Source organism: Triplophysa rosa, linkage group LG10, assembly GCF_024868665.1.
Source record: "Triplophysa rosa linkage group LG10, Trosa_1v2, whole genome shotgun sequence".
NCBI lineage: Eukaryota > Metazoa > Chordata > Actinopteri > Cypriniformes > Nemacheilidae > Triplophysa > Triplophysa rosa.
In genome coordinates this window covers 23944402-23968816 of record NC_079899.1, presented here as the reverse complement: position 1 = coordinate 23968816, position 24415 = coordinate 23944402, and the positions used below count along the sequence as shown (strand labels likewise).

General features: G+C 39.3%; 1 protein-coding gene across 7 annotated transcripts in view; it reads left to right on the top strand.

The window, feature by feature from the left end:
* Positions 1–24415, top strand: part of LOC130560294 (neuronal PAS domain-containing protein 3) — a 235165-nt gene that overhangs the window by 184709 nt on the left and 26041 nt on the right. For all 7 annotated transcript variants that reach the window (XM_057343995.1, XM_057343994.1, XM_057343996.1 and 4 more), the window contains one exon: positions 10753–10930. In XM_057343995.1, coding sequence (XP_057199978.1) covers positions 10753–10930 — 178 coding nt within the window. The remainder of the gene's footprint in view (positions 1–10752; positions 10931–24415) is intronic.

The window sequence follows — 24415 nt, the reverse complement described above, 5'->3', positions numbered from 1 at the left end:
TTGTGATTGTGCAATGTCTGGATTTATCAGGACCATGGAGGGAAAATTGACCAGAGCTACAAAAGGCCATTTCTGCTTATATTTGATCAGCATGAAAACTCATCAGACCGGCGCGGATGGAGAGGAGAAAGAAAGAGAAAGAAATGGAGGGGTTGTTGGGAGGTTTTCATTAAGGGATCGCGACGGCCCCCTGCTGTTTCTCATCTTCATCTCACTGGAACCAAAGCCGCCGTCCGGCCCGGACCCCCGCCCCGCTCCCGATTAATATGAAACTGTTACAAGAAAATGAGAGTTTATTGATTTGCGCGAATGTTTCGAGCGCTATTCAGATGCACGGACCGCTGACAGATAAGTGATTCCAATGAAAGAACACACACCAGACGGGGCGAGCGAGAGAGAGAGAGAGAGAGAGAGAAAGAGAGAGTTGGAGTAAATGAGAGGAGAGAGCTTTGACACTGATATATTTAAAGGAATAGTTCACTTTAAAAAAAAACTTTTATTATTGTTCCAATAGTTCACATAAAAGTCATTAGTCATCATTTATTCATCTTCATGTCCTGTATGGGACTCTTCTGTGTAACACAAAAGAAGATATTTTGTATTCATACAGTGGAAGTCAATGGGGACCAATGTTGTTTGGTTACCAACATTCTTCAACATATCTTCTTTTTTGTGTGGCAGAAGAAAGAAAGTCATACGGGTTTGAAATAACATGAGGTTGAATATATCACCACTATCCCTTTAAAAGCCCCAGTCCCCATTCACTGGAATGGCAGCCATAACAATCCTAAACAATATTCCCTTTGTGCTCTATAAAATAAATAAAATCATGCGGGTTTGAAACGACATCAGGGCGACTAAATAATGACCAAATTTTCTATTTAAAAGTGAGCTAATCCTTTCATCTCTTGAAGGGAACACCAATGGTGCGTTTTATTTAGTGTGTGATTTCATTTGTTTCGGGGCATCCATACGGACAATCGCAGTGGTAACGCTGGTGTTGGAGTCGGAGAGGGTCTAAGGTCTTCGATTGCCACCTACAGCGGTGACACTGGCCCTTTATGGAGAGGCGCTGGTATGTGACTGGGGGGGTTATTGCCTCTGCAGATTTCTCCCCTGAGTTGATTTTCATTTTCTTGATTTTCAAAGTGGCCAGTGATCTGTAACAGGCCTCTACGGCGAGCCGAAGGAGGGGACGTGTGCGGAAACGGACAGAGGTTAGAAGAGTCCTGGAATGGGAGTCATGCCGTAGCATTCTTCAGGATTTTTTCCCCTGTTGTCAGCAATATATTGAGGCTGCACGGACTATATTAAAGGGATAGTGAGGGATTTGTCAGGTAATCTAAAAGTATGTGTCATGTGGTTTTATTTAATTCAGAAATACTATTTAATAGGGCCCGGGCAGTATGAGGAGAAATATTGTGCGGCGATAGAAATGTCTCACGCGGTAAAGATTTTGCTTTTCAGTTTGTACCGTAGTCATTTTTTCTTCCTGGATTTCTGTGGGCTGAACTCGTGATTCGTGTTATTTATATGCGAGCAAACCAAGATGAGAAAAGACGTATTATTCTGTGGTGTAACACAAAGCACAGTTTGGTCGTTTTTTGAACTTTGTGTTTTTAAAAACTGTGTTAAAGTGACTTGAAATGATAAGGGCTACGTTTTTGAACTGATGTTAGACTTTTATGTTTATATGTTATGAAAGAAATAATGTAATTTTGATCGGCAAAGTAGGCTGAATTATGCCAAAATATAGTCATGACCATATGGTTATTTAACCCTGGAGTGGTGTTGAGGTCTGATTTGAATGTTTTTTTTATACCTCAATTTTTCTGCAATATGATATATTTTATCGCAAAAAAACGAAAAGCGTTTCTTCATAAATTATAAATATTAATGGCTGAGGAACAAAAACATACATCAGATTTTTCAATTAAATACCCTGCAAAAAATAAATACATTACGATATTGAGTGTTACCGTGATGTAAAATTTTGGTCATGCGTTTAACCGAATAAACCACATTTTTAAAGAACAGGTCCGGTTAAGATAGCTTCTTCCGGTAACGGCTGCACAATTTCACCGACACTCTGAACTTTAATTTGTACTCTTTAAGTTGTCTTTCTTTCTCTATACGGTTTTGATGTTAGGTTCTATTTAAATAGCAGGCTATATATGTTCCGTATATCGTTTTATGATTGATAAAATATTTGGACGTGGAGTTGCTCAGAAGTGTCAGGCCCAATCTTTGTTGGGCGGATTAAGCGGCCGGCTCGCTGGGTTTGCCGATTTTACACTCCTTTGTGAGTTGGCTTTTGGTCTTGGCTGTCACAAGTTCTGAAGGTTGAAGGGAAAAGCAATGTCAGGAAGCTGATTGGTTGCACAGAATTTCTAAGACAATCTGAATCTCATATTCAGTTACTTTGCCACAGTGGATTAAGATGATCTAAGGGAGCTTTGTGGGCTCGATAAAAATCAGGCACGCCGGAGAAAAAAGCGTGGGGAGATTTTTACCCTTTTTGTCCTTCCAAATTAATTGTGTAAGTTATTGTTTCTCTAGGCCGATGTACTGCGCTGGCTGGAGTGCAGAGACGTGTTGCTGCTAAAATCCATTTCTTTGCTCTGAAACCCCACAACAAACACATGTAAATTATTCTATTTCTGTTGTATTTTAATAATGAGCTAATGATATTTCCTATCCCTCACTTCTGAACCCTTTCGTAAAGGGATTTGGCATCAGGGCTGTCACAATTATCATGGCCGGAAGGATTCCTGATAACGACATTATCGGGATACACATTAAAAATGTGTGTTTTTCATATTTTGTTTGTTTTTTATCTTTTGGGGTGCAAAACCAGCAACTACCATGATACCAGATACTGGCGCTATAGATTATTTATGAGATTATCATATGTGTAGCATTATCTATAATCACGGTTATTAATATCACAGTAAATGGCAATAACGGTATATTTTGACGTGTATGTTTGGGGCAGTATGTTTAAGACATTTTTCTCATGACAACATGATTTGTATATGTATTACTGTACATTATGTAAAATACGCTGACGATATGTTATTTCAGTCTTTTGGTGACAACTTTTATAAAGTCTATAAAGATGTTTATATATATATGAAGAGTTTGGTTCCAAAATGAGATGACTCCATTTTTTTTTTTTTTCAAAAATCTTTGTTTTTATTGTGCATTCCAATTAATACCAATCAATCTGCAGTTGGTTTGTTTTGATTTAAGCCATAATAACTCAAAAAATAAAGCTAACTTAAATAAAAACATGATAATACAATAAAAAACATGATTTTTGAAAATTTTATCAGTTATCTCATTTTGAAACCAAACTCTCATGTACTATATATATATATATACAAAAACGTAAAACTCATGTTAATAATTATTAAAATGCATCATGAACACTGTTTTGATACAATTAAATACACAGGCATTATGCAAAAATTTTTTATTTACAATGTAAAAGATTTTCCACTGCTTATTCAGTTCTGTGCATTATCTGTAGTTGTGAGACTCATTGCATTTTCTCCATATGATCATTAGCATCTATTTAACGTAACATGTGCAGGTTTTTTAATGGCGCTTGTATGAATTGGTACCGATCCAAAGGCTGATTGGAATATTGACTAAAGTCCCACCGAGCGCTGGCTGTATAATGGCTCATATGCATAGCCTGAGGTAAAGTGCCACGTATCAGCAGACAAAATCCACACGGCCCACGGCTACTGACGCCCTCCATTTTTCCCCCGAAGTGAGAGGCTTCAGTCCGGGGGGGTGGGGGGGCGAGGAGAGAGAAGATTACGGCTTTGTGTGGAAGTGGCACGGTGCCATATTACAGGAGCGGAGCGATAGAAAGAGAGGCTGGACTTGAGCAGAACTCAACCTGTCCGTCTGACTCGGAGCTGTTAAAGGTTACTGAAATGCGAGCCAGTCGAGTGAAAGCTCTCTGCGGTTAATAGCGCCTGTGATAGATACGGCCACGGCCGATCTGATGGCTTAACCCTCTGAAGTGACCAGAGGAACGCTGTGGGAAAGTAAGATCTGTCCGACAAACACACACTGTGTTTCTGTTTGATTTGTGGAATTAGAACAAATACTACCCGGCCTCTCCGAGTCATCTTCAGTGGAAACTTTCCAGAACATTTTTTCACCCCCCAAAAGCATTTGGTTATTAGAGGAATAAAGTCATTCCGATTCTTGGCAGCATGCTTTCATTATAAGGCAGCTAGTCATTAATTTACAGAATCAACGCCGGGAACATCTTTTGTGATCTCATATTAAATTTTAGCCCGAATCCACCCCTTGGCAAAAATTACTTGCATCGTTAAAAAATATTTAATTAGGCTGTAGTTTATCCGTGGCTCACGTGGGAGATGGGATTTGCATGAGGAGGGTCTCGTCCGCTGCCGGTGAGGGAGATTGGATGTGAGTGGAGATCACGGGGTCACCGGCTCAGTCAAGGACTCCCATTTTCCAAGGTCAGACAGGTAGAGAGAGGTTGTCCCCTGGGTCTCCGCTCACAGAAGACAGCTACGATTGGCCCTTAATTATGTCTTCCCTTTAAGCCACTTCTGCCTTTTGTTTTTCAAGGGATATCTGTCCTCTCTGGCGTCCACTACAACAATAGTGCCGCTTTCACATCGGACGGTTATTATTTCGTTGCCTCACTAATCAGATGATTTACTAAGAACTCTAATGGACGAGACCGCGTGAAAATGAAAGGGTCAATTAAGGTCTTGTCAATCATTATTTATAGTGGAGGCTGTACTTGTGTTTCACCGATATGGTTTCTCAATGACAGATGCACATATGTGGAGTGTAGTGTATATACAGCAGACAATAAAATATAAATATAGCAAATGACACAAGCTATTTCTGAAATGAACAGTATTTTGCACATTTTTAACAAGTGCACTGTAGAAAATTCTTGTGATGAGTTTAAGTAAGGGAAAACATGTGTTAACATGACTTACTGAGCACATCATTCTATACAAATTCACTCATATGGATATTTACAAATAAATATTCATAGGTTATTCATTGCCACTACCTCGGTTAATCGCCCATATATAGCATTATAGTTATTGTGCAATGCTAAATTTTAAGCTTAGTTGCTTAACAGGTGTTGAACTGTTTTGGTCTGCTACTAGTCCATGTCAAACAATTTGGTTTGAATTAATTTAATAACCTGTAATTATATTGACTGCAAAAAGACAAAAGCAGTCCAACCCAACAAAGCAACATATAATATGGTATTACAATCTCTTAAAAAGAGGTGCTTCACGATGCCATAGAAGAGCCATTTCTGTATGCTTCCATAAGGAACCTTTAACAGCCGAAGAATCTTTCTGTTTCACCGAAGGTTCTTTAGGTTATTAAAAAGTAAAAAAGAAATAGTTCTCATATTTACCTTTCAGTAAATGGTTCTTCTGTGACATTGCTGTGAAAAACCTTGAGTAGCACCTTTTGTAAGAGTGTAGATAATAAAATATACTATATGGATAATGTAAAACCAATTGATAAGCGATAAATATGCTCATAACCGTAAATGTGATCGCGTACATAGTTGCCAAGTTAAGTTTTTTACAACATTGTTTTTAAAGTGTGATTTTCCAGTGCTTTTCATGAAAATGAATCGTCAACGTTATTTCAAAGTCAATCATCACACTTTCGAGGTGGATTGTGAGTTTAACAGTGGCAGAGAAGAAAGAACTGAAAACGTAAGACACGCCGTGGTCCAGATGTGTCAGAGAATGTAAAGCAAATCCAGTTCTATATACAGTTCCCTCCACTAATATTGGCACCCTTGGTAAATATGAGCAAAGTCGGCTGTAAAAATAGATCTTTTATTTGAAAAAATCTACAATATTCCAACATTTCATTAAAGTAAAACGATTTATGAAAAAATATGTTTTTCTCTAAAACACCCTGGTCACAATTATTGGCACCCTTAGAAATTCTTATGAGTAAAATATCTCCTAAGCATATTCTCGTTGATATTTACATTTTCTAGCACACCAAGGTGACCAGAAACATGATGTTGTCCAGTCATGACTTCTTGTTGCACGGGAGAATAAATATTAATAACACAAAGCCCAAACCCCCTTAATCATTTATCACAATGGGATAAAACCAAAGAATCTAGTTCTGATGTGCAATATAGTTCTGTTGAGCTACACAAAATACAAAATGGCTTTAATGAAATAGTTAAAACAATAAATAATCTCATTTCCAACATCAGGGCAATGATCAAGAGATGTTGAATTTGAGTGGCCAAAGACTCTTCAAAGAGCACCGATGGAAAATTGCAGTGATCAGAAATTTTGGGGTCAGAAAGCATTTAATAAAAATAAAGGAGAACTGCACCTCCATCACCACAAGTTGTTTGGGACAAATCTGCTCTCATGCACAAACAAACTCCACCATATTAATCTGCTATACTGGAACTTCAACCAGGACTGGGTTCTATGGCCATATGAAATGAAAAAGAGTTTTTTTGGCAGCAATAACTCAAGATGGCAAAAAACGCCCCATGTCCACAGTTAAATATGTCGCCAGATCTTTATTGTTGTGAACCTACTTTATACCAGAGGTCCTGGACATCTTGTTCAGATACAAGGCATCATGTTTTATATCAGATATCAACAAGTAAAAAAATCCAAACCTGATTTGCTCTGCTAGAAATATTATAATGGGTCGTGGTTAGATCTTCCACACTGGTTCAAAATATGTGTCACTGAACGCAAAATCAAGATCCTGCCATAGCCGTCCCAGTTCCCTGATCTGAACACTATAGAAAATGAGTGGGATGAACTGAAGATAAGAGAGCACCAACATTTGAAGGATCTTGAGAGATTCTGTATGAAGGAAGGGACTCAGCTGACTTGCCATATATTCTCAAACCTCGTCAGACATAAAAGAAAAGACTCCGAGCTGTTTTTTTATGCAAATGGAGGTTGCAGAACGTTTTGAATACAAGGGTGCCAATAATTGTGACCAGGGTGTAATAGAGAGAGAGAAAAAATTCACAATGTGATATTCCCCCACTTCAAATTGTTTTACTTGAATGAAATGTTGGTATTTTGTAGATTTGTTTGTATAAAAGATCAAAAGGAAAAACAATGCAGATTTATTTTTACAGCCTTCTTTGCTCATATTTACCAAGGGTGCAAATAATAGTGGAGGGCACTGTATAATATGTTATATTAATTGGCTTTTTTCATTGGACTTTAATTTTACACTGGCATTGCACTGCTTATGCACTAGACAGAGAGTGCACACATTCATTATTTGGTTTTAGAAATACATGAAGTCGGGGGGTTTTGGATGGTGGGTTGTAGCTAGCAGCTATCTGTGCTGCAGCTCCTGCATAATTGAATGAGGACTGATGGTGCCCAGCTGGAACAAAAACAACAGAAGCAGTGATTTGATCCCCACAAACACAATCTGAGGGTCCAAAAGAGCTCTCGCCGAATCACTTCATGATTCACTCGCGTTATCAGTTGATGGGAATGAAACATGAATCATTTATTAAAAGAGTAATTACATGCTATCAAATGTATAATGTTCCATTTAGCACATTCATGTTAAATGCTTTAATTAATTCTGAACCCTGGAGCCAAAATCACTTTATTTGATTAATACTATTTTTAAAGTCACTGACATTTTCAGGAAGCGGAAGGGATTTCTTCCCCTCCCCTTAGATGTGTTTAATATTTTTGTGTCCCTCTGGATTTATGTGTTTTTGATTAGTGAGACCGTGTGTGTTACACAGAGAAAAATATACAAAATTTACTCAAAAGCGTATGAGCATTTTATTTTATTTGTATATTTATATTTTTTAAATTGTAAGAGGCATCAGTGACAGGCCTACCTCAAAAACTTGTGGTAGGAAAATAACGATTAATAAAAGAAAACGTTACTCCTTTCATTTGGCACTGTGCTGTCTCATATCGACATACACAGTATGTTTTATTTCAGACAGTGAGTCACGATTCACATGCATGGCCCAGGCCAAACGTTCCTGGACTCCTAACAGGTTAACTGGCAGGGAACGTGAGGTGAGAGCCATCGCAGTGCGTGTTTGATGCCAGCGACTAATTTTGTCATAATGAGAGAGACGAGAGCTGGCGGCTTCCTATTGGCATTTTGGAGGTTTAGTGACACTTGACACAGCGATCTTCTGCTTCACAGGGCAGGTCAGAAGAATCCGCTGGAGAAACCAAAGAGACACGAGAACCAGATTTACAGTGAAAAGTCAGGACATTGTTTTTTGCATATTGTTATTTTTGAATGGTTCTCAAACTTTTTCATTGTTAGGCCCCCTTTGTGTAGAATGCATTGTTTTGCGGCCCCCCCAAATAAAGACTTATAATCTTAAACTTAGAATTTTATTTAAACCAAAAACATATTCAGGTATACAATGCTGGAACATTAATTGTTTTGGCTGGTGGTCTTATTTTTCTGATGTTTGATTGCATAAAATCTTTGATCAATTTCTATATTTCATAAAATGCCACAAAATCTGTGGCCCCCCGAATCTATTTTAGGGCCCCCAGTTGGAGAACCACTGGTTTAGGATGTTCACGAAAACAAAAGACTTGGTTTGATTGTACATTTATGTGGTTTTGTTCTGTTGTCTGAGTACCAATCATGTTCCAGAACAGGGATGCTGAAGCAAGCGGCCAATCAGGGTTTAGCTCAGGCCCCTGTTGCCCCACTCCCTTCCTACATGAAAGAGGGTAAAAGAGGAAATGAATCAGGAAACAGGAAGCTGCCCGTCATTTGATGAAATCTGACAGTTTGAGATTATAGCTTTGATAGAGCCAGAACGCTTCATAGCCGACAGCTGACATTTCCGAAACCTTGCTAATGAAGGGCTTCCTTCTATAAACCAAAGCATAACGTCATGTGTTTTTTTCCTTCTCTCTCTCTCTCTTCATGTTTGGAGAATCAGGTGATTTCATTAATACGTGCCAGTCAGTGTTAATAAGAAGGAGGAGAGCGGGGAGGGGTTGGGGAAAGATCTTAGTGAGTGACCTTCTACAAAATAAGCATGTTGCTGGTGGGCTCTGTCCGTGGCCCCACTCCACAGAGCCGGGCTTCATTTACAATGCAAAAGCCTCTCCTGTAATCCAAGTGTCCTTTCCGCAATCACAGAGCATAATCTGCTCGTCTCTTGTTACAGACAACACTTTACCGCCGCGACTCCTCAATGAATATTAGAGCTGATGTAATTTTTCTCGGAGCGTCGTTCGCCCATCTTCGCATCGGGGAGATTAGGGAGAGACGAGTGCTTTGTGCAGCCACTTGTGCTGGAAAGTGGGCTCGTTCTAATACTGTTAAAATAGTCGACGGGGCCGTGTTCGTGAATTACAATGGACACAATGGGTTTGTCTGCTCGGGTCGGCGTGAGAGAGATAGCTTTGCATTTCATCTTTACGATAAGTGCTTAAAAAATCAACGTCGGTGTAATGAATTCACACCATGTTTTCTTGTTTTCTCGTGATCTCTTGCAAAGTCAACAGGAAGTTTAAATAGACTTTGAAGGGAAAGTTTATCCAGATGAACTGATTTCTCAAGGTTAAACACAAATGTAAACCGTTCTTTGTTTTAGCGAACGGCTTGCTTTTTGATTTTGTTAAGATTTGGGCTCCAGTCATGTGTAAGCCGGTCGAAACCCTCAACCCCAAACTCTTTAGTTCTTCAAAAGGAATCCTCAACTCTTTGGTCTACTGGATATAGGCAGAATGTCAGTCTTTCAGAGAAAGATCCAGAAAGTCTTACTTGGATTGTGCCTGCAGCTTTTTGATGCCCAGGGACAAAAAAAGCAAGAAAATAACAGATGTGCTGCTGGGTTTCTAGTGTGTGAAAGAGAGACAGAAAAATAGAAACAGACAGACAGCTGGTGGTCTCGTCATACTGTTGTTTGGTTTATGTTTTCTTGGATTTTCTGTGATTTGGACTGTGTGTCTTACAGTAAAAAATACAGTAGAGAGATGCAGTAAATTCAGTCCTCTCGAAAACATACAGTGCACATTTTTCAACCAGATCTTCTGTTCTGTCGTTGATTTTTAAAGTGGACACGTTGGAGATATCAAATATAAAAATTCCATACTTGACTTTTCAGTCAATAGTAGTTTTCAACTGCTTTACATTGTGCCTAAAATCATACAAAACCTGTTTCTGTAATTCCCTTCCTTTGTCGTTTCTGCTCAGAATAACTAAATTGCTTTGAGCGACATTAAAGGGATTATTCTCATGTAATCCGCAGGTCCCTGTAGACGTGGACCTGATCACAGAACAGAGTTACAGAAACATAATAATGGGATATTTAAGAAGCACGTGGCTGTTTCAACTACTGTTGGCTATTTTCTCGTCAGTTTGTAACAATGAATACGTGTTTAGCGTGGTTAAAGGTTAGACAAGCGCATGCTAATTATTTCATTATTTGGACGTGCACCTAAAGAGCATAAAGTTGTGTCTCGGCGAGGTATAGAGAAAGACAGAGGAAACGTCTCACGGGAGGAGAAATATAAGAGCTTTTATCCGCGCTACAGTTGAAAATAATCACATTAAACTCACTAAGAAAGAACTCTGGGTAATACCGATAGGAGTGCCTTTACTGAATTATATTTATAAAAGGATTTTCTGTATTACTTTTCTTGAAATGAATCACTAATGGTCATTAATGTGTCCGTTTGTGTCTTGTTTGCTGTGTTTCAGGTAGAGCTGACGGGCAGCAGCGTGTTCGATTACGTTCATCCGGGCGATCACGTGGAGATGGCCGAGCAGCTGGGAATGAAGTTACCGCCGGGAAGAGGGCTGCTGTCCCAGAGCGCGGGGGCCGAGGACGGGGCCAGCTCCGCCTCCTCATCTTCTCATTCTGAAACACCTGAGCCAGGTGAGATCATGTCTGTGGGCGTAAGCAAAACTTAGAATCGTATGTCAATGCATTAGAGAAAGTATTTCACCTAAAAGTGTACAAATTTTTTGTCAGTAAACCTACAAGACTTTGTCAGATGTTTTGTTTGAAAATGACGCTTGCATTATTGTTATTTAAATACATTCCACGTGCCTTGATATTTTATTATCCAATGCAATATTTTTTAAATGTCTACGACCCTGTCTGTGGTAAAATCTTTATGTCCTACAAATATATTCTAGATAAATATATATACTGTGAAATGGAAATTATAATCACTTTGTGCTTTGTGTTTTCGAGTTTTTTTCTTTTTCGATTCGAGACCATAGTTTTCGTTCCTCAATCTTGAGACGACAGATTTAGCCTCTATTGTTTACATTGTGTGCACTTTGAGTTGTTTGTTTATTGATTTATTTTGAGTCTAAGCCATGTTGTTTTTTAAGTCTGCAGTTTATTTAGTGTCACAATAAAGGGTCTATACCATCTATATTAAGACTTCAAGTGACATTTTGCGTGCATGGCCATTTCTACACGTGTGTGACATGATACGGCAGATAAGCGTCTTCGTGGCCGGCTTGTGCTCTCGGGGGACATCCCGTGAGGCGGCGGTACTGTAACACAGGCTTACCCCGCTCCCGAATTTAATTAGACGAATTGCATAGCAGGAATGAAAAGGGGTGACATTCCTCATTGGAATTCCTTTCAGGGCTCTTATAGACTTTGCCTTCCAAATGTTCCCATTTTCATTGTGTTGTACTGATGATAATTTAAGTATTAGGGGAAAATCCATTTATAAATTAAACAAAATGACTTGATATCCATCAGTCCCTGAGTTCATCAAGCTGTTCAAACATGAGGGAGATTGGCTGCTCGGCCCGGGTCTTCCGAGAGCTTCAGTAATTAGATCTGCCAAGGATTTATTCTTCGCTGATTGGAGCTTTAAATTAATTGCAGTTCCACATTTGTGGTTTTGTCCTTTTCGTGTGTTTTTTTAACCGGCAGAAATTTCACACTGGCAGACTCCGCGCGTGTGTACGTGTGTGCACATGCGTGTTTGTGTGCATGCATGTGTGTGTGTGTTTGAGGTGTGTGAGCGTACATTTTTTAGTGGCAGTGAGAGGGGGGGTTTAATGGTTGATGGGTGAGGGCGGGTGGGCTTCTGACACTGGGGTTTATTTGTGTACTGTACACACAGACGCATTATAGATGATGCTTGACAATCCGACAAAGAGTGGTTGAACTTATAGTGTAAACCGCTTTCTAGATTATTTTAGAAATAATACAACTTTTTTGCAAAAGTGCTCTCTTGCCATAAATGTGCAAACCCAAAACGATGTGACCTGTATGAGGTCGTCTTCGGTTGAAAAAAAATGACTGTGTGAACAGATGTGGCAGCATGCAGGTCACCAGCGCCAATTGAACAAGTTGCATTGAGATGAATGGAACGTCATGCTAACAGAACGCCGTCTGCAGATTTCTCTCTCTCTCTGAATTACAGTCGGGTAAGTTGTATTTAAGGTGTAGTCAAGCATTTCTTTCAGCTCCTCTTTCTTTCAGTTTTGCCTTTATGTCAAATTTTTCCCCTGCTCGACCTGCAAAGTAAATGGTTTTATCATCTCTTTTAAATATCTGCCAGTGTGGAGAGCAGCGTTCCCCGTCACTGTTTCTCTCTCAAGGGCACGACACGCCGGCAATAGTGAACACAGCTGCATTTTTCCTGAAGATCGTAATCCTGCCGTTTGTCAACACGAGGCTTTTGATGAGCGTGACGGCAGCCCCCATGTGTGCATTCATAAAAGAAAAGCGTTCAAGCCTTATTTGCAATAAGATGCGTTCGGGAACACGAGCGTGCACCTGTGACAATATGTCCGGTCGGGTTTGGCACAGAGACGTCATACGAGCGCAACCCCCCAGACTGGTTTTAACATTTTTGTAACAGATTTTTTTTACCGTAGTCTAGAAAATTTCTTACGAGAAAACCTAATGCTGCGTGTCTTTTTGGAGTATGTTAAGGAAAAGCTGTCATCCATGACATGTGCCTCTCTATCGCCATCTCTGTTTGAAAAACATCAATTCACAATTTCTTTACATGTGTTGAATAAAAAAATTCCCATGAAAGCGTACACAACTTCTCAGTTTTATAAATGATTATTATTAGATTACAGTTATGAATCAGGGGAAGCAGATTTTCTATTTACTTTATCAATAACTGGCATACGTTTATTTTTTTAACAAAAAGGTACGTGACTACAGTTAATAAAAAAGCTATTAAAACTGATTTTACTCCAGTTATGGGTGTTTATCAGGCACAACGTTATTAGTTCAATATAGAATTAATAGTACGCATATGTACGGTATATCAGAACAGCTTCCTTTTTTAAATTAGGCTTTTTTATTCATAAAAATATATTTTATATTATTTTATAGTTTTTTATTTTTTATTTACATTAAATATATTTTTATATACATTAAATAATAATGTATACAATAAATAAATAATATATTTTTTTAAGTTTACCCCCATTATACTGGTCATGTGATGAGGCCCAAAGGTATCAGGTATATACCGTACATCAAGAATGTGTATATCTTTATATCCTTAAAGAAACACGCAATTTAAAATAAAACGGCAGAATTAGCCTTTTGGTCTGTGAGTATTATATGTAGAGCGTATCGTCCCAGCACAGGGCAGCAGTTGCGTCTCAGGGCACCTGGAGCGGCGGTCGCCCGTGGGCAGGGTGATGGGACTCTCCTGCAGGATCAGACCTTTGATTTGTGTGGATTCTCCTCTAGCCTTTAACAGGTGTCTGCTGCTGCCGGTGACATTTGAAATGCAAATAGAGCTCTTTTCTACAAGGCCTCTGGATCTACCCCCGTCATACCCGAGTAATACCCCAAACCAGTTCACACACACACACACACAGACATGTGCACATGCACAATATCTACTTTACACAAACACACATATACAGTGCATACACAAATGCTGTCACATAAAGGTCATGTTCTTTTTTGAAAAAAGTATTTTGCAGTATCCAGGAGCTTGTGTAGTTGTGTAGTTCATACAGTATGTTTGACTATTATTATTTAATATAGGAATGAAATTTATATACAACAAATGGCGTAGCTCAATGGTTTTCCAGTTTTGGAAACCCACAGCATTGCATTTGTGTAGGTCTCTCTTATCCGACACCCTCAGTTGAGTTCAGCCGGAGATTTGAATCAGTTGTGTTAAATAAAGGACACATATAAAATGTGCTGTGGGACCCCAGGAGCAGAGCCGAGGACCGCCGGCTCAGATGATTATTCACACCCTTCGGTGATTGTGCCCAGAAATGTGTCTGAGTCTCATTCAGCCGTAGGGCGTTTAGGACACCAGAGGCGTCTAGCCGAGGTCGTTGACCTTAGCCGGTGTTGGCTGTTGGCTGTCCGGGCCATTTGGGACTTCGGCGGTCTGCATTACCCAGAATTCCCTGTGGTAAATCCTGCTCTCTGCCTTCCGTAGTAGATGTTTGGCACATATAGAGACGTGTCCTTGAGAAGTGGAGTTAGGGTCAGGCGATCAGTTAGCACCCGGTCGGAATACAAATAATGGGATTACATGTACAGCAGACTTTAGACTAACACACCTGTCAGACGAGGGTGCTTTTATCAGCAAACACGCTGTTTGAGTTTGAGATACTCGTGTAGTTTTGGATGAATGTTTTGTTTAAATGTAAATGTGTGTGATTTGACTCGAAAAGTCTAAATGCTTTTTTATATATAAAAAATAGCATGCTTATTTCTTTGAAAACGTCATGTGATCTAAAGAAATTGTTTTACTATAGTATTTTGGTAGTACCGTAGTATTTTTTCAAATATTAAACAAATACTATGGTACATGAATATAGTAATCACACAGCACCATGGTATATATTAAAGTTCCATAATATTACCCACTAGTGCCACAGTACTTTTTGTAAGAGTCTTTCAACATATTTAAACCTGTACAAACACAATATGGGCTGAATGTCAACACCGGCTATGATTTTAGCTCACAAAACACCTGAGTTGTGAGAAAATGTGATAGAGAGAGATCACATGACCAGCTGTTGGAGGTGTTTTAATTGAAATCTGAAGTTCGTGAGGTCTGCGGCTCAAACGTATTGATTTCATTCAGCCTGACCCAACCGGTGGGGTCACGTTTGAACTCATCTGACATTTCATCAATTCATCTCACATTTAGACCCGGAAAACTTTATCCTATGGGTGGAAATAGTGTGTGCGTGCGTGTGTGTGTGTGTGTGTGTGTGTGTGTGTGTGTGTGTGTGTGTGTGTGTGTGTGTGTGTGTGCTATACAACTATATAGGGAATGTAATACAGCCCATGTCCTGTATCATGTAATATTCTTATGAAGTTTACCAAACCATCAGTCTGTCGTTAAAATCAGCATGAAGTCATAATTGACTCTTTTTTACTTTTAAATGCCTAGTGATGGGATGTTTCAAGTTGTCTTCAAGGCTCTAGTAAGATAAGATGCAAGTCTTTGTTGGTTTATTGCATCATAGAATTTTACAACAACAAAAGCTTGTTTGCATAGTTGTTAAAAGTTGGGTTTCTTGTGATGTTTTAAAGGAGATTACATTACTGAAAACATACATTTAGACTAATTGTGCTTTATTCTTGAAGTCCTTTTCTGAGACACAAGAAGAGAGGAGAAGTTTGGAGAGGTGAGGAGAGAGATGCAGGTGATCTAGGGAATAGGAACGGATGGAACAATGTCCTTCACATGTTCTTGTGCATTAATGACCAGAGGCAGGTGTCTCTCAGATCATCCCAGGAGAGAGATAGAGAGACAGAGCATTAAAGAGTCTAACATTCTCCATTCTCTGCTAAAACTTTCAATCTTGTGCTTTTCTTCATGTTTGTTTAGTTTGTATTCTTTATATCTGCAAAAATGTGTGCTCTGTGCCCAAATCTAGTCAGCTCAATCCTTTTTGTTAGCATTCAGTTGACGTGCCGTTTTAAACTTTGCATTCGAAAATGCTGGGTTATTCAAATATGGATGTTTTCTAGGTAAATTTACAGTTGGGTTTGTCTATATTTTACCCAACCATAGGTTAAAATGACCCCGCATTTTTTGTGTAGTATTCATCTTTTTTGGGCAAAAGGTTTGAGGCGGTCTCACGTTTATTTTTCACACATAAGGTAGTCCCAGAATGCACTGCAAAATTTCAGTATAAACATTATTGTGTTGAAAAAAAATGTGAAATGTCAAAGCATGCGAGTTACCAAACAATGTGGTTGTCATCATTTACTTTTTCCATACCTGCCTAAATGTCTGTGTTCTGCTGAACACAAAGGAAGATATTCGGAAGAATGTCAGTAACCAAACAGATCTCATCCCCCATTTACTACCATAGTAGGGAAAACATACTATGGGAGTCAATGGGGGATGAGATCTGTTTGTTTACTGACTGACATTCTTCCAAATATCTTCATTTGTGTTCAGCAGATCAAATAAATTTATACAGGTTTGGAACAATCATAGGGTGAGTAAATGATGACAGACTTTTCATTTTTGGGTGAACTATCCCTTTAAGAGCAGAGTTGCTGTTTAACTCGAGTTGCTCCTGACTGATGTGTTTAGGGCTGACAAATGTTCGGAGAGCTGCAGGAGCTCAGAGATTTGGATCTAACGCTGACACGTTTAATGTTAGCCAGCCAGAACACCTCGTCTGGCTTCCATCCAAACAGCGTTGGATTCAGAACCAGATGTTTGCCAATGCACACACCGGCTCGCTATACCACTCACAGAGAAAGGAACTCTATATTTCAGCATTTCTGCGATACTGTAGATGCATTTGCAGCGCGGCCCCGGGTTGATTCCACATTAAATTTGTTTTTTGCCCATGTTTATTCTACCGCACGCCTGGCTTTGATTAAGAATGCAAATCCCACGCTTTTGTCCATCTGCATTTCTGTGGGTAAAGGAACGCGTTTAATTAAAATAAACATCAGTGTCTGCTGTGATGTTATGCCGTGTTATCTATAGACACAATCAGCTCAAATCACAGGCCCGTGTTTCGTCTGGTGGTCTCAGATGTAAACAATAACAGGGTTTCGGCGGTGCAGGTGGCTGCCGTGAGTAAAACGTGCAGATTTGTTTTCCAGTAGCGTCTATTACGTGAGACATGACTGAGGCGCAGATTCTGAAATTTACAGCGTGCTTTTTTTTGCAGCGGTGTGAAAGTGTTTTGAGCTCCGTCCGGTTTGTTGTCGGCTGTTGTTTTTTATATTATACAGAATCCAACATTATGAGACAGAAGGTGTGTAGATACAACTAACTGTATGCACATGCCAGATCATTTAAACACCTGATTTTTTATGATGTCATTTGCAGACAGTTCTTATGTTTATTGGTCAACTATTCTAAACAAGTAGTAAACAAATAGACTAATATTTACTTTCTTACTTACTGTAATGTTTTTAATTCTGATGATTTACTGATCCCAATTCTCAAGCTATTAACAAAACCCCAAAACCCAAAGTTTGAAGTCGAATGTGTTCATTAAAGCGACAGTTCACCCAAAAATAAAAATGATTATAATCTTTTCACCCTCACGTCGTTTAAAACCTGTATATGGCTCTGTCTTCTGTGTAACACAAAAGAAGATATTTTGAGAAATGGCTCAGTGGTTTTGTGTCCGCACAACTGAAGTCAGTGGTGGGCAATGTTGTACACATTCTTCAAAGTATCTTCTTTTGTGTTCTACAGGTTTGGAATGAGCCGAGAGGGACTAAATGATCAAAGAATTTTCATTTTCAGGTGAACTGTCCCTTTAACTCGCTGATATATTTGGGTTACCCGGTCATTTTGTAAACACAGTTTCCCCCGCAAGCAGGTTTGTGTAATTCGCTTGTATACAGCTCTTTAGCTTTTATAAGTAAAAGCCATAATGCTTGTTAATGTTGTGTGCGCGAGGGAAGAAGTCATAAGTTACTCAGTAATTATGAAAGTGCCTATCGCTTCATCAGATAGATTCACTGTCAGAAGCTCCGAGCCAGGCGGCGTGATGAACTAGCCGCCATAAATAAGAGACCTGGCCGCTCGCTAAGACAAATGTTTTTAATCATCTGATGCGTTCATTTATCGCAGGCCCTAAGTTTAGCCTTAAATTAAGGCCCTTGCTAGAACATAACTTGATTTAGAATCGCCCATCAATCTCGGTCAGCTTGGAAAACGCTCGTAGGAAGCACGTTGATCTTTATTCGTCCTTTACGGGGAACAATTGTTTTGCGTTCGGTTTTACCTGAAAACTCACTTAATATGCAAGTAAACGTGTTTGTTTTGTAACAACAAAGAGAGGAACTGTGTTACCTTCTATCTGTGTTATTACGCTATTTGCTGTTTAATCTTTGCTTTGTTGTTTAGATTTGTTTGCAAGATCACTGAAAGATGCATCTCGCCCTATTAATTGTTTGTAAACAAAATAATTCCCAACAGTGTTAGTCCAAATTGCCTTTCGTGCTTATTTTATTTGAATAAGAGTACGAAAACAAGTCCCTTATAGGTTTCATAGAAAAAATCGAAATGTATTTATTTGTTGTGCGTTGAAAGAGGCATCATCGCTTACCTCGGCGTATGCGTGAGTTCCGGTTTTCCACTATTCTCATTGGCAGCGTCGAGGACAGAAACGCGCATTCAGACGTCTCTCATCTCCGCTGTTATTAAAGGGCATTATGGAGCTTTTCAAATGTCTATAGCACTTCAGCCATCGTGAGCCCCTCATATCAAACCGTACAGAAACACGCTAAACAATCCTGCGAGAGGAACAAAGAAACTAACGACAGCTTAGCCGGCCTAAAAGATTGAGAATTCTGTCACGGGGAAAGCGCGAGATCACTGGAGGAGGAAGACTAGCGAGCTTTGAAAGACAAAGGCTGGATCAGGCGGTCTCCAGACTATTAGAAGCCAGTTTTATGTAAGCTTATTTGGCTGATAAGGTTGTCAAAAAGGGCTTTTTATCAGGCGTGAGGAGTCGGCGCGAGCATTACGCCTCCGTTCCCAGGCAGCGGTTACGCGGCGAGCCGCGCGGTGGGAAAGTCTTTCCGTAAAGCTGCTTGGCGCTTTCACACAGGAAAAGACCGATGTGAGACGGCTGAACCCCCCGGACATGCACTTCTGTTTTAAGCGTTTCGTGGATTTGAAGGTTTTTTTTGTGTTTGTTTGTCGAGCTTGCTGGTGTGGATTTTATCTGTAGTTATGGGCGCTTTTGTTTGGGATTGGTCAGATTTGTTTCTCAGGCTGACACGTGTTTTTTTGTAAACAGTTCTCAGTTATTGAAGTAGCATGACAAACCACTGATCACATTTTCTCTTTTATTTGATCTTTACGTAGTGAAAAATATGTCAGAAATGGAGAGAGAGAGAGAATTTTCACAACCTGAATCTAAAACATGTATACGAACCACCGCACCGCATCTCCAACGCGTTGTTTACTTCATGCATGAGTATTTCTAGAGATTGTATTTATATTTTTAGCCATGATCCAGACACTTCACGTAGAGGTTTCTCTTAAAACGTTTTTTTGTTGTTGCAATTCTCTTGACCTCAGAATCCATGTCTCAGATTAGTGAATGAACTAAAATAGCACTGTTATTCTAAGCTTTCCCCGCATAAAAACAATTTCTTCTTTTGGCAAATTTCCTGTATACGCACGTTTGTTTAACTCGGGCCTTACGACGCGGAGGAGATAAGGGCCGAGCGGCTAACAGGTCTTTGCCCAATAAACGGGGGAAATTATCGGCCCCGCGCCTCCTCGTGACACAATTTGTCAGACTTGCTGATAGAAAACAAATTCTATTCATAAAGGCGCACTCCCTTCGGCCCCGGTGTGATTCGCTCGCTATTCAATTATAGTTTTGCGCGATAGTGAGTCCGCAGAGAGAATCCCAGCCGACAAGAAATATGACAGGACAGTAACACAGTGTTTATGCAATTAAACTTTCGCTGACAATACCTGGCGAGTGATGAATGTCGGGGTGGACGTGTATGTGCGGGAACGCTGCCCCGTAAGGACTGCACATTTTTCATGATTTTACAGCCCATTCTGATCTGTTAGAAATGACGGAGAAAAAGAGAGGGAGGTGGGTGTGAGGACCCTTGAAGAGGAGGAGGAGGTTTAAATTTGAGGAAAGATTGTCTCTAGTGTCTCTAGTGTAAAACTTTGAGAATAGTCCCAGACAATAAATATAACCATATTTTTATTTTGTACTGTGTCTTTCATAAATCTATCAATATTTATATTTTATTCATTTATATTATTGTTTATTTATATTTAGTTTTACTTATATGTATTTACTCTAAATAACAGGAAGAGACAGAATGAGTCAACAAAGAAAGCTCCAAAGTCATGATATGAAACATGAAGTTGCATATTATTTGACTCATTTGAGCTCTTCTGGAACAAAGAAAACGACAATAAACAATTCTGCGTGCGGACTGTAAAAAAGAAAAAAATTGAATGTGCAAATGAACGTACAAATGAAGCTCTGCTGATACGCAACTTCATTTGAAGGTGATCGGAAACAAATGATTTTATTGCATCGGTGCAATTGGTCATCTAGTGTTTTGAGGGTGCTGGTTTGAGTTTTATTCAAATGGGAATTGGACGCATGCTGTTTTGTCCAAAGATCAGAGCGGAGGTGAGCTGTTCTTTTTAATGAATCATTTGTCCTTCAAACACTGAAGTTTCTCTCCTCCGTTCACTTTCTCCACAGATAATTAGGCCCCATAGTTCAGTTAATTCCACAGGAGAACTTCAGCCAGCCACCTGCTCCTTTTGGACGGCTAATCTTTGTCTTGTAAGATTTCGTCCCCGTAGAATTGTTCCGTCTTGTGAAGAATGAGGAAACGGTGCTGTTTTCCCCACAGTGTCCCACTGTTGCTTGAATGCGTAATTCGGGAACCCCCCTCCCCTCGCTCTCCGGCTCTGCGCTCGTTGATAGGAGGTGTTGATTTTAGGTGTATATGGATCTCCAAGTAATCCTATTAATTCAAAGTGAATAACAAAGCAGGTTGCCTCTTTTTCCCATGCCGTTCCATTTATTCAACCTGCTAGGGCTTTTGTTTCTCCATCATAATTATTTCCAAGTCAGATCCGCGCTGATTTCCTGGTGGACTTGTGTACCTCTGACTAACTCGAGTAACAACGGAGCCCGGATAATTCGCACCGTTCCTCTGGGGTGGTGTTCCCTGTTTTTTTCAAGGACATTTTTATTACAAAGCTGATGGAATTTGCATATTAATTCATTTCTTTCAATTTTTAAGATTAAATGTTGTCAACATGTATCAGCACAAGCTTTTGACAGACCTGATGAAATAGGTCAGTCATGCTTGAACGTCACGGCGTAAAGCAGCCAGCTGCAAACTCTCTCTCTCTCTCTCTCTCTCTCTCTCTCTCTCTCTCTCTCTCTCGCTCTCTTGCTCTCTCTCTCTCACTTCATGCTCAATCACACTTTCTTTATCTCACATTTTCCTCTCTTTCTCACTTTCCTGCACCTTGATTAAAGGAAAAGTGAGGCAGGGGCGAAATGACATGCCATCAGCTTTCATGGAGGGCTTTTTGCTATATTAGAATGCAATTAGAGGTTTTTTATTTATAAAGTGTGCTTTTATGTTGTTTTTTTGTGTCTTGTGTAGCTGTGTGACGTTTTGTGTTCAGAGATTTGTTTGCCTAGGCCAGTAAGTAAAGGGTTTTAAATTCATTCACATTTTTTGTACGAGTCTAATAGTCTGTACTGAAAATGAGGGGATGTGATGCGTTTTCTCATTTGTCTGAGTTTGTTTATTTCCATCAAACAAACAAAGCAAAATGAGAAAAATGAGAAATGAAGCAAGCATTGCTGTTAAAAGATTCATAATAAGAATTATATTTAAATATTGCTATTTTCTCCTTTAGTACAATTTTGCTATGTAGTTCCAAGTCAAACTGATTTCAAGGCTTAAGGTCGAACATTTTGCTGTGTGCCTGGTGCTGATCTTATGTGACGAATCCCTCGGGTTAGAGCTCATAAGTTGTGTCTGAAATTGTCTCAGTGACAGGTATTATTACTACAACACCTGTTCACCACAAAACCCTTTACTCCAGACGACACTTCCTAAGCTTAACTTAGTCTCTGTCTATGAATTTGACTGTATCTTTATTGCTTTTTCACATTATTTACATGACTAGTTTATGTTGTGATGTGATGTCAAATTGGTGTAAAGCAATACTGACAGAGTCTTAGAAAAGTTTTAGGCGTTGGCTACATACACATGGCAGAGTTTTGGGAGTGACAATATACTTACCCGAAAATGAATTTTTTGTTGCCATTTAATGTTATTTTCTTTATTCTGTAGAAAACGAACTAAGATAATTTATTAACGGTCGGATAAATTCTATAGCGTGTCAGTACAATATTGTTTTATTGTTGTAAAAACTGTTTTTTTTTAGCATTTGGTTTTATAATCGCTTTGGATAGAAGTGTCTGCTAAATGACTAAATGTAAATAATGAGGTTGTCACACCCAAAAATAACCAGAATGCAAACCATGAAAACCATATTTAGTTACACTGTGTACAAAAGCAGATATAGAGAGAGAGATTATTGCTTTCAGTCTCAAAGTACCACAACAAATTCAAAGACACAAAAGTGCATTTCTTATTTGTTGACTGCACTGCCGGGTGGTTGACCGGACCCCTTTTCTTCCAGAACACAGGGCCGATCCGACCCCAAGACTGATAAAAACTCTGCCTTGTCACCGGTTCACTCTCATTACCATATTAATAAAAGATGAGTCCAGCAGACCAGCATCTTCACGCAGAGACCCGAGGGGCGAGGCTGTTGCGGAGGGCAGATGGTTATCTGAGCACCTCTTCTGTCCTGCAATGAAAAGATCCAAACATTTGGATAAACACGGAATAGACAATCACAAAACCATGCATATCACCGTATCCCATAATGCACCTTGAAACCGTTCAAGCCAACCGTTCTTGTAAAAGGAGGCAACTTTTCAAACAATAGTTTGTGAAATCAGATTGTGTTTTATAGAATAACAGTGATGTCCAGATCTCTTCCTTTAAATGACAACCGTAAACATTTTTCTTTTTTTAGCCCATCCCGTTGAGGTTTTATGGTGTGTGACAAGCAGAGAGAGAGAGACGCCTGTTTGTTGTGTGTCAATAATGCTGTCTGCACACACAGCCTCCGGCTGTCATAATAACATCAAACCGTAATGTCACCATATTCTCTGTGAAGACTGCTGCGCACGCACTTTTCTCTCCAACTTTACTGCTTTATAATGACACTTATCCTCCGACATATTCGGCAGCTTGTGATTGTGTGTTAATGTCAGAACATGGCAACCGGAGACTGGTGATTTAAAGAGGTCGTATCGCGAGAAATCATTTTTTTTCCAGGATCTTTTCAGATAAAAGCTTGATGTATGAAAACGTACTATAGATTTGAGAAGACGAAACTTTCACCACAAAGTTCGAAACGAGTGCCTAAAGTGTTGTCTGAAAAGATTCTTGATGGTTTCAGTCTTAAATTACCATTAGACGCCAGGTTTTTAAAGGCATCGGGTAGTTAAAAACCAAACCGTAAAACCCAACTTTGTCTTAGTGTTGAAAATCTGTGGGGGTATTTCTCAAGGAAAAATGTAAAAAAAAACAAGAGAGTAGAAAGTTCTCATGAAAAAAGAAATGATCATTATTTTAGACTTAACAAAAATATATAATTACTAGCATTATAAGAGGACCTCGGGGGGAATATAAAATGGCCCCTTTAAAAATGTTTTAAAATTCACTTTTCACTTTAATAAAATAGTTGTGAAGTTTTCGCTTGCCATGGCGAATCCATTAACACAGGTAAACAAGACCCCGAATCCATTTCTGATTTGCTCTCGTCGACACGTCGGAAACAAACGCCTACATGTGTACATTCATTGGAGGGGATGAGAGTGCTTCAATTACAGCACTTTGAAATTCATTTACAAGCCCAAATTTGATTATTGCCTGACTTTTTCAGATGAAGGAATCATTAAAACTGTGTTAACAGCAGTTAATTGATATCCCGTGTTTGTGGTTTACACTGTGGTGCCGTGTTAAGCAATTGAGTGATAAATGCACAACTTGATCAGGGCTGCAATTAATCCTCAACATGCTCGACACGCCAGGCCTTTACCGAAAAGTTGTTTGGGTATGTTTTGCAATACTACAATTTAAACGAGACTGGCACTGTATTGTATTTTTAATATCTTGTAGCTCTCTATCGCCATCTCTGTTTAAAATATAAAATTGCAAGTTACTTATGTTTACATGGGTTGAAATAAAAATGAACTGACATTTTTTGCTAAATCATACCCGACAGCTCAAATTATAAATCGTTGTTATAATTTTAACATTGTGAATTGGGGTAAAATAAGGTGACCGTTTGGAACA